General features: G+C 29.6%; 1 protein-coding gene across 5 annotated transcripts in view; it reads right to left on the reverse strand.

Annotated features, from left to right (window-relative positions):
• The window catches only part of Trpgamma (Transient receptor potential cation channel gamma), a 53,337-nt gene that overhangs the window by 6,534 nt on the left and 33,563 nt on the right, over positions 1 to 13,240 (reverse strand). For 4 of the 5 annotated variants that reach the window (XM_074244782.1, XM_074244784.1, XM_074244780.1 and 1 more), the window contains 15 exons: positions 12,690 to 12,970; positions 10,248 to 10,378; positions 9,299 to 9,536; positions 8,764 to 8,912; positions 7,710 to 7,905; positions 7,352 to 7,522; positions 6,250 to 6,484; positions 5,993 to 6,122; positions 5,618 to 5,899; positions 4,898 to 5,031; positions 4,683 to 4,812; positions 3,580 to 3,775; positions 3,116 to 3,310; positions 1,928 to 2,153; positions 578 to 925 (listed from right to left, as the gene is read on the reverse strand). In XM_074244782.1, coding sequence (XP_074100883.1) covers positions 578 to 925; positions 1,928 to 2,153; positions 3,116 to 3,310; positions 3,580 to 3,775; positions 4,683 to 4,812; positions 4,898 to 5,031; positions 5,618 to 5,899; positions 5,993 to 6,122; positions 6,250 to 6,484; positions 7,352 to 7,522; positions 7,710 to 7,905; positions 8,764 to 8,912; positions 9,299 to 9,536; positions 10,248 to 10,378; positions 12,690 to 12,911 — 2,983 coding nt within the window. In that variant the 5' untranslated portion in view covers positions 12,912 to 12,970. The remainder of the gene's footprint in view (positions 1 to 577; positions 926 to 1,927; positions 2,154 to 3,115; positions 3,311 to 3,579; positions 3,776 to 4,682; positions 4,813 to 4,897; positions 5,032 to 5,617; positions 5,900 to 5,992; positions 6,123 to 6,249; positions 6,485 to 7,351; positions 7,523 to 7,709; positions 7,906 to 8,763; positions 8,913 to 9,298; positions 9,537 to 10,247; positions 10,379 to 12,689; positions 12,971 to 13,240) is intronic. The other variant, XM_074244781.1, reaches the window with a different exon arrangement.

A 13,240-nucleotide genomic window follows, 5' to 3' on the forward strand; every position in this document is an offset into this window, starting at 1 on the left:
TTTTTATTTTATATCTTTTTGTAAGAAAATAAAATTTTTTTTCTTAATAGTCTTATGAACGTGGACTTGGCGCGATTTTTTTTTACAGTGAAACTGTTTTTGTTCGGATTTATTAATTCGCAATGATATATTTTTTTTAACTTCTTAATTCATTTTAAGATTATTAAGATTATACAATAACTATAATGTACTTAAAAAAGTATGTACATAAACTTGTATCTTGTGAAATATTGACATTTTTAAAGATATAAGCTCATCCCGACATTACACTCATCGAGACCTTTTATTTGAGTACCCACATCAATTTTTCATATATTTATATAAATTATATATATGTATATATGAAAAATATATCAAAATGCATGTGGCTACTCAAATGAAAGCTCTTGATGAGTGTGACATCGGGATGAGCTTATATCTTCAAAAACGTCAATATTTGAGAAATTACAGAGCAATTTAAAAAAAGTCTTAATTATTTAATAAAACAAAATTTTAATTTTTTATAGTTCACAAGTTACGGCAGTCACATAGTGACTGCAAGGTTTCTAGTTATTATTAAAAATGAAATAAAATTTACCAATGAGGCGCGAACGTGCTTTGGCAGCTTCAATTAAAGTTCCCCATCGCCGCTTGCGAGATCCGTTGCGTGTGCATCGATTTTGACGATTGCTAGTGGTCAGCCCCGGAACGCTGTTGGTGCTGATGTGATGAGGGTTCTTCCTGGGGGTGGTGGTCGGCCCGAATATGCTGCTGAGGGTGCTGCCAAAGAGTTCCTGGTTCTCGGATTCATCTGGAGTTTGCTGGAGGGAGGCGATGAATTCAGCGACCGGCGCCAAAGTTCCGCTGCCACTGGGTGGCTGAGGCGCAATATTGAATCCTTTCATCAGCCTCCGCTCTTTCTGGCGGTTCTTTTTACCCCCGGCGCCTTTAACAGTCAGTTTAACAATTCGCTGGTACCTCTTTTGGTATCGACACAAGCGACATATTTAAAGACATCATGCAGGTCATAAAAGCGAGGGTTTGAATAGTGAGTGCTATGCTACAGGATGAATACAAATAAAGTATTTATATTGATACTCTTTTTACTTGACAGAGAATTGTTATTTGTCATTATTTTATAAGTATATTAGATATTAATATTGAGTGTTTAAAGAAAGAAAAAATAAAATTTTTTTCTTTTTGATGAGATCGAAAAATTGAAAGTAAGAATAAAAATAAAAATTTTGGTCTTCACGGAAAGAACAAGATGACATTGGATATCATTACAGATTATACTCAATGATATCTGTGGTGAAAAAAATTTTCAGATAGTAGCTAGTATAATCCAGATTATACTGGCTGATATCTGGATTATACTCATTGTAATCTGGATTATACTAGTTACTATCTGAAATTTTTTTTTACTCGAGATAATCTGGGATGATATTCAGTATCATCTTGTTCTTTCCGTGTTAATTTGATAATATGAATTTTAATTCGAAAAAAAATTCCAGTTGTCAAAAAAATAGTTGTCATATCGTCAATTAATGAGTCTCAGTTTTTTTTAAAACAATCCTGGGAAAAGTACGATTGGTATTTAATAAAACGTTCGTTTGAACGTCGGTCAGTACTGGGTTTGTATGTAAAATATACAAATTTTAAATGGTAATATTTCAAAATTTAGTGCTGCAAGGACTATTCAAAAAAATTCCTGCATATAAAGGCTACTTATTAGTATAAGTACTTAAAATTTCAAAAAAATTTTAACAAAATGGTTTTTTTTACGGAATGTCCTTAATATTGATAGTTCTTATTTTTACCAAAATTTTCATTTTTGAACCCCGTCAAAAAAAGAAAAAAATTACTTTTTTATTTTTAACCACCCTTAAAAATATAAAATAAAAAAAAAGTGAAGATGAAGGAGTGCAGGAGGGATACTGGGGCTCACCGGTACCGGTTCCAGAGGACGTAGACGTGTTCATCCCCGACTTCTTGAGGATCTCGATGAGCTCGCATCTGAACGCACTTATGTCTTGCTTGATTTCGTTGACATCGTCTTCGGTGACCCCCTCGCCCTCGGTCTTCCTTTGTTCGACTGTTACATATCTTCTAACCAGATTTCGCATGATACTTTGATACCTCAGATCCCGCTCCGACGCCTGTTTCGCCTTACGCTAATGGAACGAAATTAAAACTCTCCTGTTATGGCTCATCAGACAGTTCTGGATCACATGACTTTTATTGATCTAATAAACTACGCTTTTTCATTATTTTTTTTTTAATTTTTTCATCATTACCGACTTTTATCTTCAAGTATTTTTATTTCAAGCTCTTTATTCTCCGCACGTCGGGATATCGATTTTAGATATCACCGCTTAAAACCTTTTTTACTTTTTTACTATCTCCGGGAACATTTTTAGTTAAAGTTATACGAATTACTCTTGTATTTATCTCTTTGGTACTTTTTAATAATATTTTTACTTTTTTTTTTTTTCATTATTTATTGCTCACATAAATTTTTATGTGTTTTTCAATCATCTCTTCAAACATCAATCATCATACATACAAAGAAGTAAGAGAAACAATTGTGATTTTTATTCCACTATTATTATTTATGAGTTAAGTTTCTAAAATTTAATAATAATAATAATTACAAATTTTTAAGTAAATTTTTTAGATAAGGATTAAATTTCTAGTTAAGAATTTAAAAAAAATTCTTATAAAAAATTTTGCTCCTTTTCTGTTTAAAAAATAAGCCTTAACTCAAAATTTGAAATCAAAAATTATAGAAATTTTATTTTTAGTTGAAAATTTAATGAAAAATTTCTTCTTATGGAATTTCGCTTGTTTCTTATTTAAAGATGAGAGATACGAAAAAATTGATGACTTTTTTTGTAAAAAATTAAATTTTCTACAAAAAAGATTTTTTTATCATTTTTCCATATCTTCAATCCTTAGTTCACAATTTAAATATTAAATTTCAGAAATTATATTTCTAATTAAATGTTATAAAAAATTTTTCTTTGAGAAGTTTTGCTCATTTTCTGCCTCAGTAATTAATAAAAATAATGCTTATTATAATAAGATTTTTAATTTAATTAATTTAAATTGAAAAACTGAACAAAAAAAAATTTACCCGAATAGTTCTCATATGTTCTTTCTTAGCAGCCCTGCTGTGTCCACAGAACTTTCTGTAAATCCACTGTCCTATGTACCACATGCTTTTAGGTGTCGGTATGATATTGAACGGCGGTGGTACAGTTCCCCCTTCTTCGAAGTAACTGATCCATAATTTGCTCCGCGCAAACTTCCATTCAACGTCCGCACGCTCCTATTGGCAATAAGAAGACGGAACAAAAAATGCATTAGAGAGATGTGAGATGGATTACAATTTTTATCCACTAAAGTCTTCTCTACCACACATATATATACTGGATAATATAATACTCAAGCTACATAATAGTCTCGTTCTGTAGCAAAAAATAAAATTGCCGTGTCACCGTACCACAAAGAAACATTACCAAGTACTATTTTCACTCATAATATTTCATGTAATAATACCGAATATTAATATCAAATGAAAAATTTATTCATACTCACGGATATCAGCTGATACGAGTGATTCATCATAGCGATCAGCAGATTTAATAATACAACTATATTTATAACCGAGTAAGTACCAAACATCAGCATGCCCCAGAACCGCGTGAACACTTTAATTCCGTCCAGTTCAAAACTTTCGAGGTCAATTAGACCAAATACTGCCCAGAACAGAGTTTGTATTGTTTCAAAAAGGCTGAAAATAATTATAAATCATTTATTTTATTATTCATCTGTTTATTTTATTTATTTTCCTTTTTATTAAAAATCCGAGATACTCTTAATATATTTTTTTTATTCATGAACTAATGAACAGTCTTCAGTTTGTAAATCTAATTCTCTTCATTGCTTGCATTGAATATAACAAACTTCATTTTACAGATAAATTCTTTTACAATCAGAAAATTGAAGTAAAAAAATAAAATTTATTATTGCAAAATTTATAAAAATTATTTTTTGAAATTAGTGTACACTGTTAAAAATTTATTAAAAAATTAAAGAATTTAAAAGTCTAAAATTTTTGATAATTTTTTTTGAAGTGAAATTCACCCCAAGAAAAATTTTATTTATATTATTCGTTTGAAAAATTACAAAAAGTGTCTTTAGAGATTTTAAAAATTAATTGAGCTTCTTTTATTTCAATTTGAAAAAACAAATAATTTTTTTAATTAAAAAAAAAGTTGCTGTTTCTTCATTTCAGATTTTTTTACAATGTATCAATTTAATTCACATATATATTAAAAAAAAAATAAATAATGGTTTCCGAAAAATTATTTTCGAAAGTCGTATATACAACCAAAAACCATTAGTGTGTTAAAAGAAAAAAAAACTAATCCTCAACTAAAATAAATGATGTTTATTTTAAAAAAGCTCGAGCTTAAAGCTAATCGCGTTCACTTAAAATCGATTATCTGAGTAAATACTAAGTTCTTTTATAGGAAACTTCAACGGTATTGAAAATGTCTAAAAAAAAAAGAAAAAAAAAAAAAAAAACATTGAAACATTTTAAACTGTTGTTGGGAGAAAATTAAAAAAATCATTGAAACTTTAATAATGTTTTTCTGTAAATATTTAATTTATATGAGTAAAAAAAAAATATTTACTTGGCAAATCGTCTCCAGACGATACAAGCATTGGAATCAGTGGTGGTGTTATTATTACTGTAAGGATAGTTTGCCGTAGGGCATCTTTTTTTCTCCATGTCCGCGTAGTACCAGAGCAGCTGATTGAGCCCTGATATAAATATAATAAAATAGAAATCGGATTAATTATAACCTTGGGTTAATGCTATAAACTCCTTAATTAACGTACCACTCACCACAGGAGAATGCAAATAGGACGAGTACGTACAGGAAGAAAAACTTCATAATATCCATAACCATCCTTGAAAGTGATACCTGAAGTGGACCCAAGTGGGGATTTACTGAGAAAATGTACACCAGCTTTAGCGAGCTGAAAAAAAATAACCAAGTTTTATAATTATAATTAATAATTAGTGTCTTTAATGCCGAGAATTAATCGCTTAGCCAGACTTATTATTTATAAACACAAAAAGACGTAATATCTTTTTGATTATGCAGTATATATATAATAGAACTTTGATAAAATTAAAGTTCAAGGGAAATACTAACAAAATTTAAGCTGTAAAGTTTTCAACTCCGAAGTTTGGGAGGATTTAAAAGTTCTAATTTTGATTTAATAAAATTTATCGAAGTTTTATTGCATTGGAAAAATTAACTTGATACAATAAATCTTGAACCAAAAAGCTCACTCTAAGAAATTGAATATTTTGAATCAGAAATTGAAAAATTTTTGATCGAGATTATTTTGAAAAATGTTTTTTTCTAAAATTAAACACAAAAATTCTTGAAAAAAAAATAATATTCTTGGCTTAAGTAAATTTTAAGTAAATTTTTTTTTGGTTAAAAATTGTTCCTTTCAAATCAAGTAAATTTCTTTATCAGTATATCCCTTACCATAATTGAACGTATGTCCTACAAAATATTTTTTTTTTTTTTAAATAAATTGATATGATCACCTGAAAATATTAGCAGCCGAAAAAAGACCTTCTGAGATAAGCATAGGATCCCAAGTGTCCCATTGCTCTCTCTGAAGTTCAATGATCTCTCCTAACTGCCCCTCATTTTCTTTTTGCACTCGGTAGTAAGCAACGACCCTGAGAGCGACCGTGGCAACGTACAAGGAATTAGTGACAAAGTCAATGACATTCCACATGTCATTAACGTACTCCTCCAGTCCGACGTCCCACAATTGTTTAACTTCTGACCAAATAAGCCCTGACACCCACGCCAGGATGAACCTGTTACACAACACATAATTGCGTAATTTAGTGAATAGCTTACGAACAATCGATAAAAAATTTGAGCATAAATTTTTTCCCTGCAATACTTGCCATTCAACGAGAGAAGGCGCTGCTCCTCTTTTCGTCGGGGGTATTTTTTCGGGCTCATGCTCTGAGTAGTCGTCACTGCTCCAAAGTCCGAGACCACTTTCTATCCTTTGGCTAGCGAGTATCAGCATGACTGTTAATAATAATAATAATAAGCAATGTTTGAGTTCAGGGTTGAGCTAAAGTTTTATTATATTTAAACTCCAAGAATTCATTTTTGGAAAAAAAAAATCTTGGTAAATTTATTAGGGCTTGCTTACAGAGAAACGTGAAGTAGGAAGCCGAGTGGCAGATAAATTTAATAAAAGGCTTCCTCATTGTTTGACCGAATGTGCTGTGAGGCGCAATTATGTATGCAACGCTGAAAAACGGAAACAAAATTCCGATTCGGACTATTTCTAATACTTGGAGCACCATGTTCTTTCGCCGAAAACCTGGGAGCCCTTCGTACCAGATTGATGCTAGGAGCTGTTGCACGTTCGGGTGAGCAACGAACTGAAAATAAATAACTGTTTACTTGGATACTCAAAATAAACTTTTTTATTCGAGAAATTTTTTTTTTTTTTTTTTTTGTAAATGAAATAATCAAATTTTGTATTTAAGTTTTTTTTTTTTTTTATTATCAATAAAAGTCTTGAATAAGGCACTCAGGGGTATAAAAAATTTTTTTTGATAAATTTAGATGTTATTTTATTTTATTTCTAGCCAATTCTTTATTTTTCGGAATACATTAAAGAGATAAGTTAATTTTTAAATAAAAAAATTAATTTTTTTATTTTGACTGGAGATTTCTTGAACCAAAAATTTAAAATTTTTGTTAGAAGAAAAAATTGATTTTTAATATTCGAAAATTATTGTTTAAATGTTTTTTGTATTCTAGAGAGAAAATTTTTCTAAAGAGTATCGACTGAAGATACTAATCTTTTGAGCCAAGAAGTCGGAATTCAAGGTAAGAAATTTTTTAATAAAAATAACTTTATTAGTTTTGTTTAAAATAATTGTTTTTAGATTGAAAAATATTTTCTAGTGTTGCAATTTCATAAATTTCTTCTAAAAAAATTAAAAATTAAAAAAAAAATGCTCTGTCATTCGATAAATTATTTATAAATTTATTTCTTAGCAGAGCTTTTTTTTAATAATAATAACAATTCTTTTTTGCACTTCAAGGTAGTAGAGAGATTAATCAGCTATTACATCAATTTTTTTTCTTTTTTATATGAAATTGATTCAATAGCGGTCTCTCTCCCTTAAGAGCGTTTTTTTAAGAAAATTTCTCTTGAATCAAGAAAGTTATTTTTTTTTCTTTTTATCAGGAGAGGTTTCATCGCAGCCTATTACCTTAATTACTTAAAAATAAAATACCTTTTTTTGACGGAGTTTAATAGCTAACTTCAATCGATTCAAGTGCATACGCTCGCCGTGTTCGAACGCTGGTCCCGTGGGGTCGTGATTCAGAAGAACTTCCAGCTCGTGAGAACTCCTCGTGTGATCTAGGAGTGCAGTAGCAAAATCTTGACACTGACGTCGAAGTTCCTGGAAATAAAGATCCGGATAAAGGAATCGGGATAAATTATACCCGATTGTTGGTGATGCTGCAACGGCGTAAGAGGATGAGAACTTTGACAAGTCAATTTAGATTCATAGAATCCTCGATATTCTCGGTTTATATATTATGTCATAAATAACGATAATGACAATAGTCGTTAAATTTTATTCACACCTGGTACTCGCATTTGAACTCGTGCTCAAGAAAAGACAGCCGTCGTAACTCCCACGACAATTCGAAGGCTGTTAGAATAGGATCTTTGGAAGACAAAGCTATCAGCGAGGGTGATGCCAGCGCTCTGTATGCATTTATTCGGCTCCGAGAGTGTCGCAGCGAATCCTCCATTCTTGAGGTTACACATTCGTCACATCTAAGTACATTTATTATTTATCAGACCAATTCCTTCGGGGATTTTACTTTTATTTATTATTCATATCACTTTGTATAATTGAAAATAGTTTTTAGAGTAATTGTTTAAAGTATTAGCCCATGAAAATTTTAAAGTAAATGTAGTTACATTTTCTTTAATTAAAAAAAAAATTTGGAGAACATTTTTTAAAGTTAATTTTTGACCTTTGAAATATTATTTATTTTTTGGGATTATTTTATTCTTGATAAAGTTTAAGAAAAAAAATTTATAATTTTATAATTTAAACATTTTTATTTTGATAATTAATTGAGGAATATAATACGATACAAGAGGAATTGTAGAATGATTATTTTTTCATTGAAAAATTTTTTTTAAAGGTCGAATACTGTGAAAAATTGAAAGTAAATTAAATAAGAAAATAAATAAGCAAAACAAATTAAAAAAAAAAGTTTTATTGGCAAAATTACTAATAATTACATTAAACAATTTATCATTTTTTTTTTAACGTACATTTATATTTTTATTAAATTAAATTTATTTTTTTTAATTATATTTTTCTTAAAAATACTATTTTCTATTTTTAATCAATGAAATTTAAAAATAATTGTTGACAAAAATTAATTTTTATTTGGAAAAAAATATAATTAAAATTTCAAGCAAAAGCGTAAAATTTTAAAGCATAAATTTTAATTTATTTTAAGAAATTGTGAAGAACTTTTGAAAATTTTTTAGACATTTGTGACTTTAAACAATTTCTCTTTTTTATTAAATTTAAAATTAAAAAAAAATTATGATTAAATTTAAAATTTTAAATTAAAAAAAAATTTATGATTACTACTTATAAGTAAAAAATCTTACCCACAACGAACATCATGTGGCATCGGCAAAACCGAGCCACGATCCAAAAGTATTTTAATGATTTCATAATTATCCCGATGAGCCGATAGAATAAGTGGTGTGATATCTGGCGTAAAAGTTGCCGTGTCTGGATGAAGAGCTTCCCAACTCTGTTGTTGATGTTATTGTTGTTATCATAAACAAAGACAAGTGTAAGTTTAATGCCAGGGTTAGAACGTGGAAAAAAGTCGGGTAAAGTTAGGTAAGCTTGCAGTAGCAGTAAGTTTATATCAGAAAGTTTAAAGTATAAATGCATAAGTATAAATAAAATTAGTATAAAATAATAAATGATAACTAAAAGTTGATAAGTAAAAGACATAGATAGTATACTGTATAAGCACCAGTGATGAAGTGATTGTGCTGCATGACAAACAAGTTTTTTATTGTTTATTATTGTTTTCTTCTTTTTATAATAAAAAAGTAATTAAACAATAAGTGAAAAGAACAAGCTACGAACGGGCATATGACAAGCAGATGACACAGCCGAGCCGCTTACGTGGGGATCGCCTTTTCTGTGGAGAGTCTCTTCGTGCTCGAGAAGTACCTCAACAGCTTCCACAAATTCCTCGGATATTGCGTGTAATAAAGCATCTTTAGTGTCGACCTTGTATTCTATAAGAAGTTCTACCATCTCCAGATTTTCGTTGTCTATCGCCATCAGCAGTGCCGATCTTCCCAAAGGGTCCACGCAGTTTATTTTTATCCATTGGTCATGTTGAGCTCGAGTTAACATTCTGTTATCATTGTCGATATAATTATCATTATTATTATCCATCATTCATTAAATCAGGTCCAAAAGGAATTAATTAAATAAAAAATCAGGTTGAAAATTATTTCACACTTTACTGCAACGTTTCACCAACATGTAAGTGTTATCCACACATGTTTGTAAATTAATTTAATAAAAAAAAAAAATTAATTAAAAAAAAATTAATTTATTAAAAAATTAATTTTATAAAAAAATTAATTTAATAAAAAAATTTCTTAAACAAAATAAAAAAAATTTTTTTTTTTTTGTTAAATTAAGTTGACAATGTGTATTTTGACATGGTTTATTTAAACAATTTATTTATTTAATGTATGTATTTTAGATTGCCTGAAAAAGTCGGGATGTCCGACGAAACGTTGCAATAAAGTGTGAAATAATTGTCAACAATGCGTTTGCGATCTGATCAACCTGATTTTTTATTTAATCATTATATTTAAAATTATAAAACAAAAATTGGTTTATGTGCTCTAATTCAAGTTTTGGATCTTTAACTTTCAATTCAAAATACTGGGTTAAATATTGAAGATAGAAATATAAAAATAGTTTAACCCCTGAGCCCGAATTTTAAGAATAAACACTCAAAGTTCAAATAATACTTTTAAAAAGCAAAACTAAGTCAATAATAAAAACTACCCAATGAATTTTCCCGCGAGCATTATTTTAATGACAGCATTACCTTCTTACAGAAGCGACATCCCCTCGCTCGACGGCCAGAAGATACTTTTTTTCAGCCAAAGAAAGACTCTCCATTTCCTGATGGGGCCGCACTACATTCTCTTCTTCCATCATCCCATGGATGCTGTGCCGCTAATAATGTAGATAAAATTTTTATAGTACACAGTAAAAGATCCGAACCGTAACATTCTTTAAAATATTATTACAATTTAATCATAAATTTTTTTTCTTTTCATTGTATACTGCACAGAAAAAAAAGTTCATTTGAGCCAAGAAAATATTTTTCTTTCTAATTATTTTCTTGAGTGAAAAAATTTTTTCACTCAATTTTTAGGGCGGCGCTGCTTCCCTAAAGTATTTAAAAATCTTGATCAAATATAAAAATTTATCGTATCAAATATTTATGATAATTTGAATTAAGAAAAAATTACTTTTACCACGAATAGAATTTAAAGAAAAATTTTTACTTCGGTCAACACAACTTCGGTCTTCCTTCAGGCACCCGAAAATTTTTTTGAGCCAAGAATTTCGTTCTTTAGTCAAAAAATTTTTCTTTCTGTGTTATGGTATAAAAAAACTATGAAAATTTAACGACTTGGGACAAAAGGAAGTAATATAAGAACTACTAAAATTTAGATTCTATACGGGTAATATTTTATAGGCTGTATTGACCAAATGATATCAACAAAGACAAAGTACCCGTATAGAGTATCTCTATAGCTTATTAACGAAATTGTATTAATTAAGATTGAGATCGATAGATATGGCTATTTACTATTTTAGTGATAAAATAAAAGATGATTCAAACAAAAAAAAAATTTTATTGCCAAAAAGTATATAACATTATTGAAAAAAATTATTAACAAATAATATCAATATAATAATCATTGACTCCAGATAATTAAAATGTATGAAACATATGTGTGAGTATGTCACACAATGTATACATACTATAGGAATTGAGAATCGCGGGGTGTGGGTGTGGCAATTCTCGACAATCATCGGGAGCGGCAGAGTAAACACTCGTCAGTGGCCTTGAAGAAATTCTTCCTCACCCTCACCCTTTATTCTCATCTCTCATTTTGTCTTATTCTTATCCTTGTGCTTTGTTTCGTCCAGTGTAGTCTCTTATGCTTACTCATACCCTCTTGGCAACCAGTAACGGGGTGTCCAGACACTCTCAAGGGGTTTAATCGTGCCACGCCTCGTCCTCCCTTACCGCCCTACCACCCATCGTGTAACGATTGACAGTTAAATTGTCAAGATTAAGATCTTTATAAGCTCAAGTGGCTATTTGACATTTTTATTAATTTTGTTTTAACAACAGTTACAGGAAATTTATTTTACGCATTAATAATAAAAATAATTAGTGATAAATAATTTTTACAATTGGTGTAAAATTTATTTTTGTTTCGAATTTGAATTATGAGTTGAATATTGGAGATATGAAAAAATTTAAAGAGCTTTCTTGTAGGGAATTTCATTTTCTATAAGAAAGTTTTAGATCAATTTTTTTTATTTATTAAAAAACGTTTAATTTTTTTCTTCAAAAATTTTACTGTGTATTCTCAAAATATGTACAAATATAGCCTTCAAATTTTAAAACAATTAACACAGTAGTTTTTTTTTAATTCCCAAAAATTTAATTCATAATTTCGAGTGAAATATTGAAGATATAAAAAAAAATAATAAAAAACCATTTTTGTGGAAAATTAAATTTTACACGAGGAAAATCCTTGTTAATTTTTTTTATCTCGAATATTTTATTAAAAATTTTGAATTTTATTTCAAAATTGAAAAAAATTATTTAGAATGAAGTAAAATAATTATTTTTAATTAATTAATTTACGATTACCGGTGTAATACCGGAGGTATAAAAAAATGAGACCTTTTTTGTAGCTCATTTAATTTCCGACAAGAAAAATCCTTATCAATTTGTCCTTATCTCCAATATTTAACCCAGAATTTTGAATTAAATTAAAAGAGTAAGAAAAATGTTTCAGAGAAAAGTAAAAAAAATTATTTACAATTCCGAATGAAATATTGAAGATTACGATTTTTTGCTTCGCGAGTAGATTGCAAGGGGACAAAATAACCCGGAAAGAAAAATAGGGTAGCAAAAACAAGAGAAATGACTGTAAGGTTCGCTAAGACTCGGAGAAAGCAGTGGCAAGAACCCGAGATAAATTCGTCATATTTTTTGCTTGTAATCTGTAGGCTTATTTTTTTCCGATGATAACGAGACGGGGATTGGGGTTAGCGGTAACGGAAGTCTAGCTCGGTTCCGAGATAATATCAAGGAGTCAATGAGAGGCAATAGAGCGAATAAAGGAAGGGGAGAAAATGGGGTACAAGTAGAGCGTAAATTATCCTATTCATATAATATGTGACCAAATGTTGAGAAAAAAAGAAGAAGCGACTGTCTGTATAACAAATTACGTACCTTGACCTTTTTATCGACATCGGGTTTCTCGAGGAAATTCGATGTCTGGTGATGATGATACTGTGGCATGGGAGGTGGAGGTGGTGGCTCTGGAGCTTCCGGGTCAAAGCTCACATGCTGCTGATGATGGTGGTGGTGAAGCTGGTGGTGTTGGCTCCCCATGCCGCGGAAGAATCCTCCCGGGCGGCCACTCAGGCTCATACGGGGTGTTCTCGTTGTCATCCCCAGATTCCCGATTGTTTCCTCACCTCCAACGCTCTCTTCATCTTCTCCCGCGCTTTCTAGTTTGTTTTATTGCAATTATATTATTATTTTCTCTTTGTTAACTTATTTATTTATTTTATTCTAAGAGAAAGTACACAGTAAAAAATTTTGCCTCATTGTGTCAAAAAATTTTTGTGTTAAATATTTAACACTTTTATTTGTAGATTTAACATTTATGGTGTTAAATTAACACAAAAAAATGTTAATTATTTAACTTAAAAATTTTTTGACGCATTGACGCAAAATTTTTTACTGTGTATGAGGAATAATTTTTTTAGGAACAGAAA

Source organism: Cotesia typhae, unplaced genomic scaffold, assembly GCF_013202065.1.
Source record: "Cotesia typhae breed Kobodo isofemale line unplaced genomic scaffold, CoteBio_Ctyphae contig_44, whole genome shotgun sequence".
NCBI classification, from domain to species: domain Eukaryota; kingdom Metazoa; phylum Arthropoda; class Insecta; order Hymenoptera; family Braconidae; genus Cotesia; species Cotesia typhae.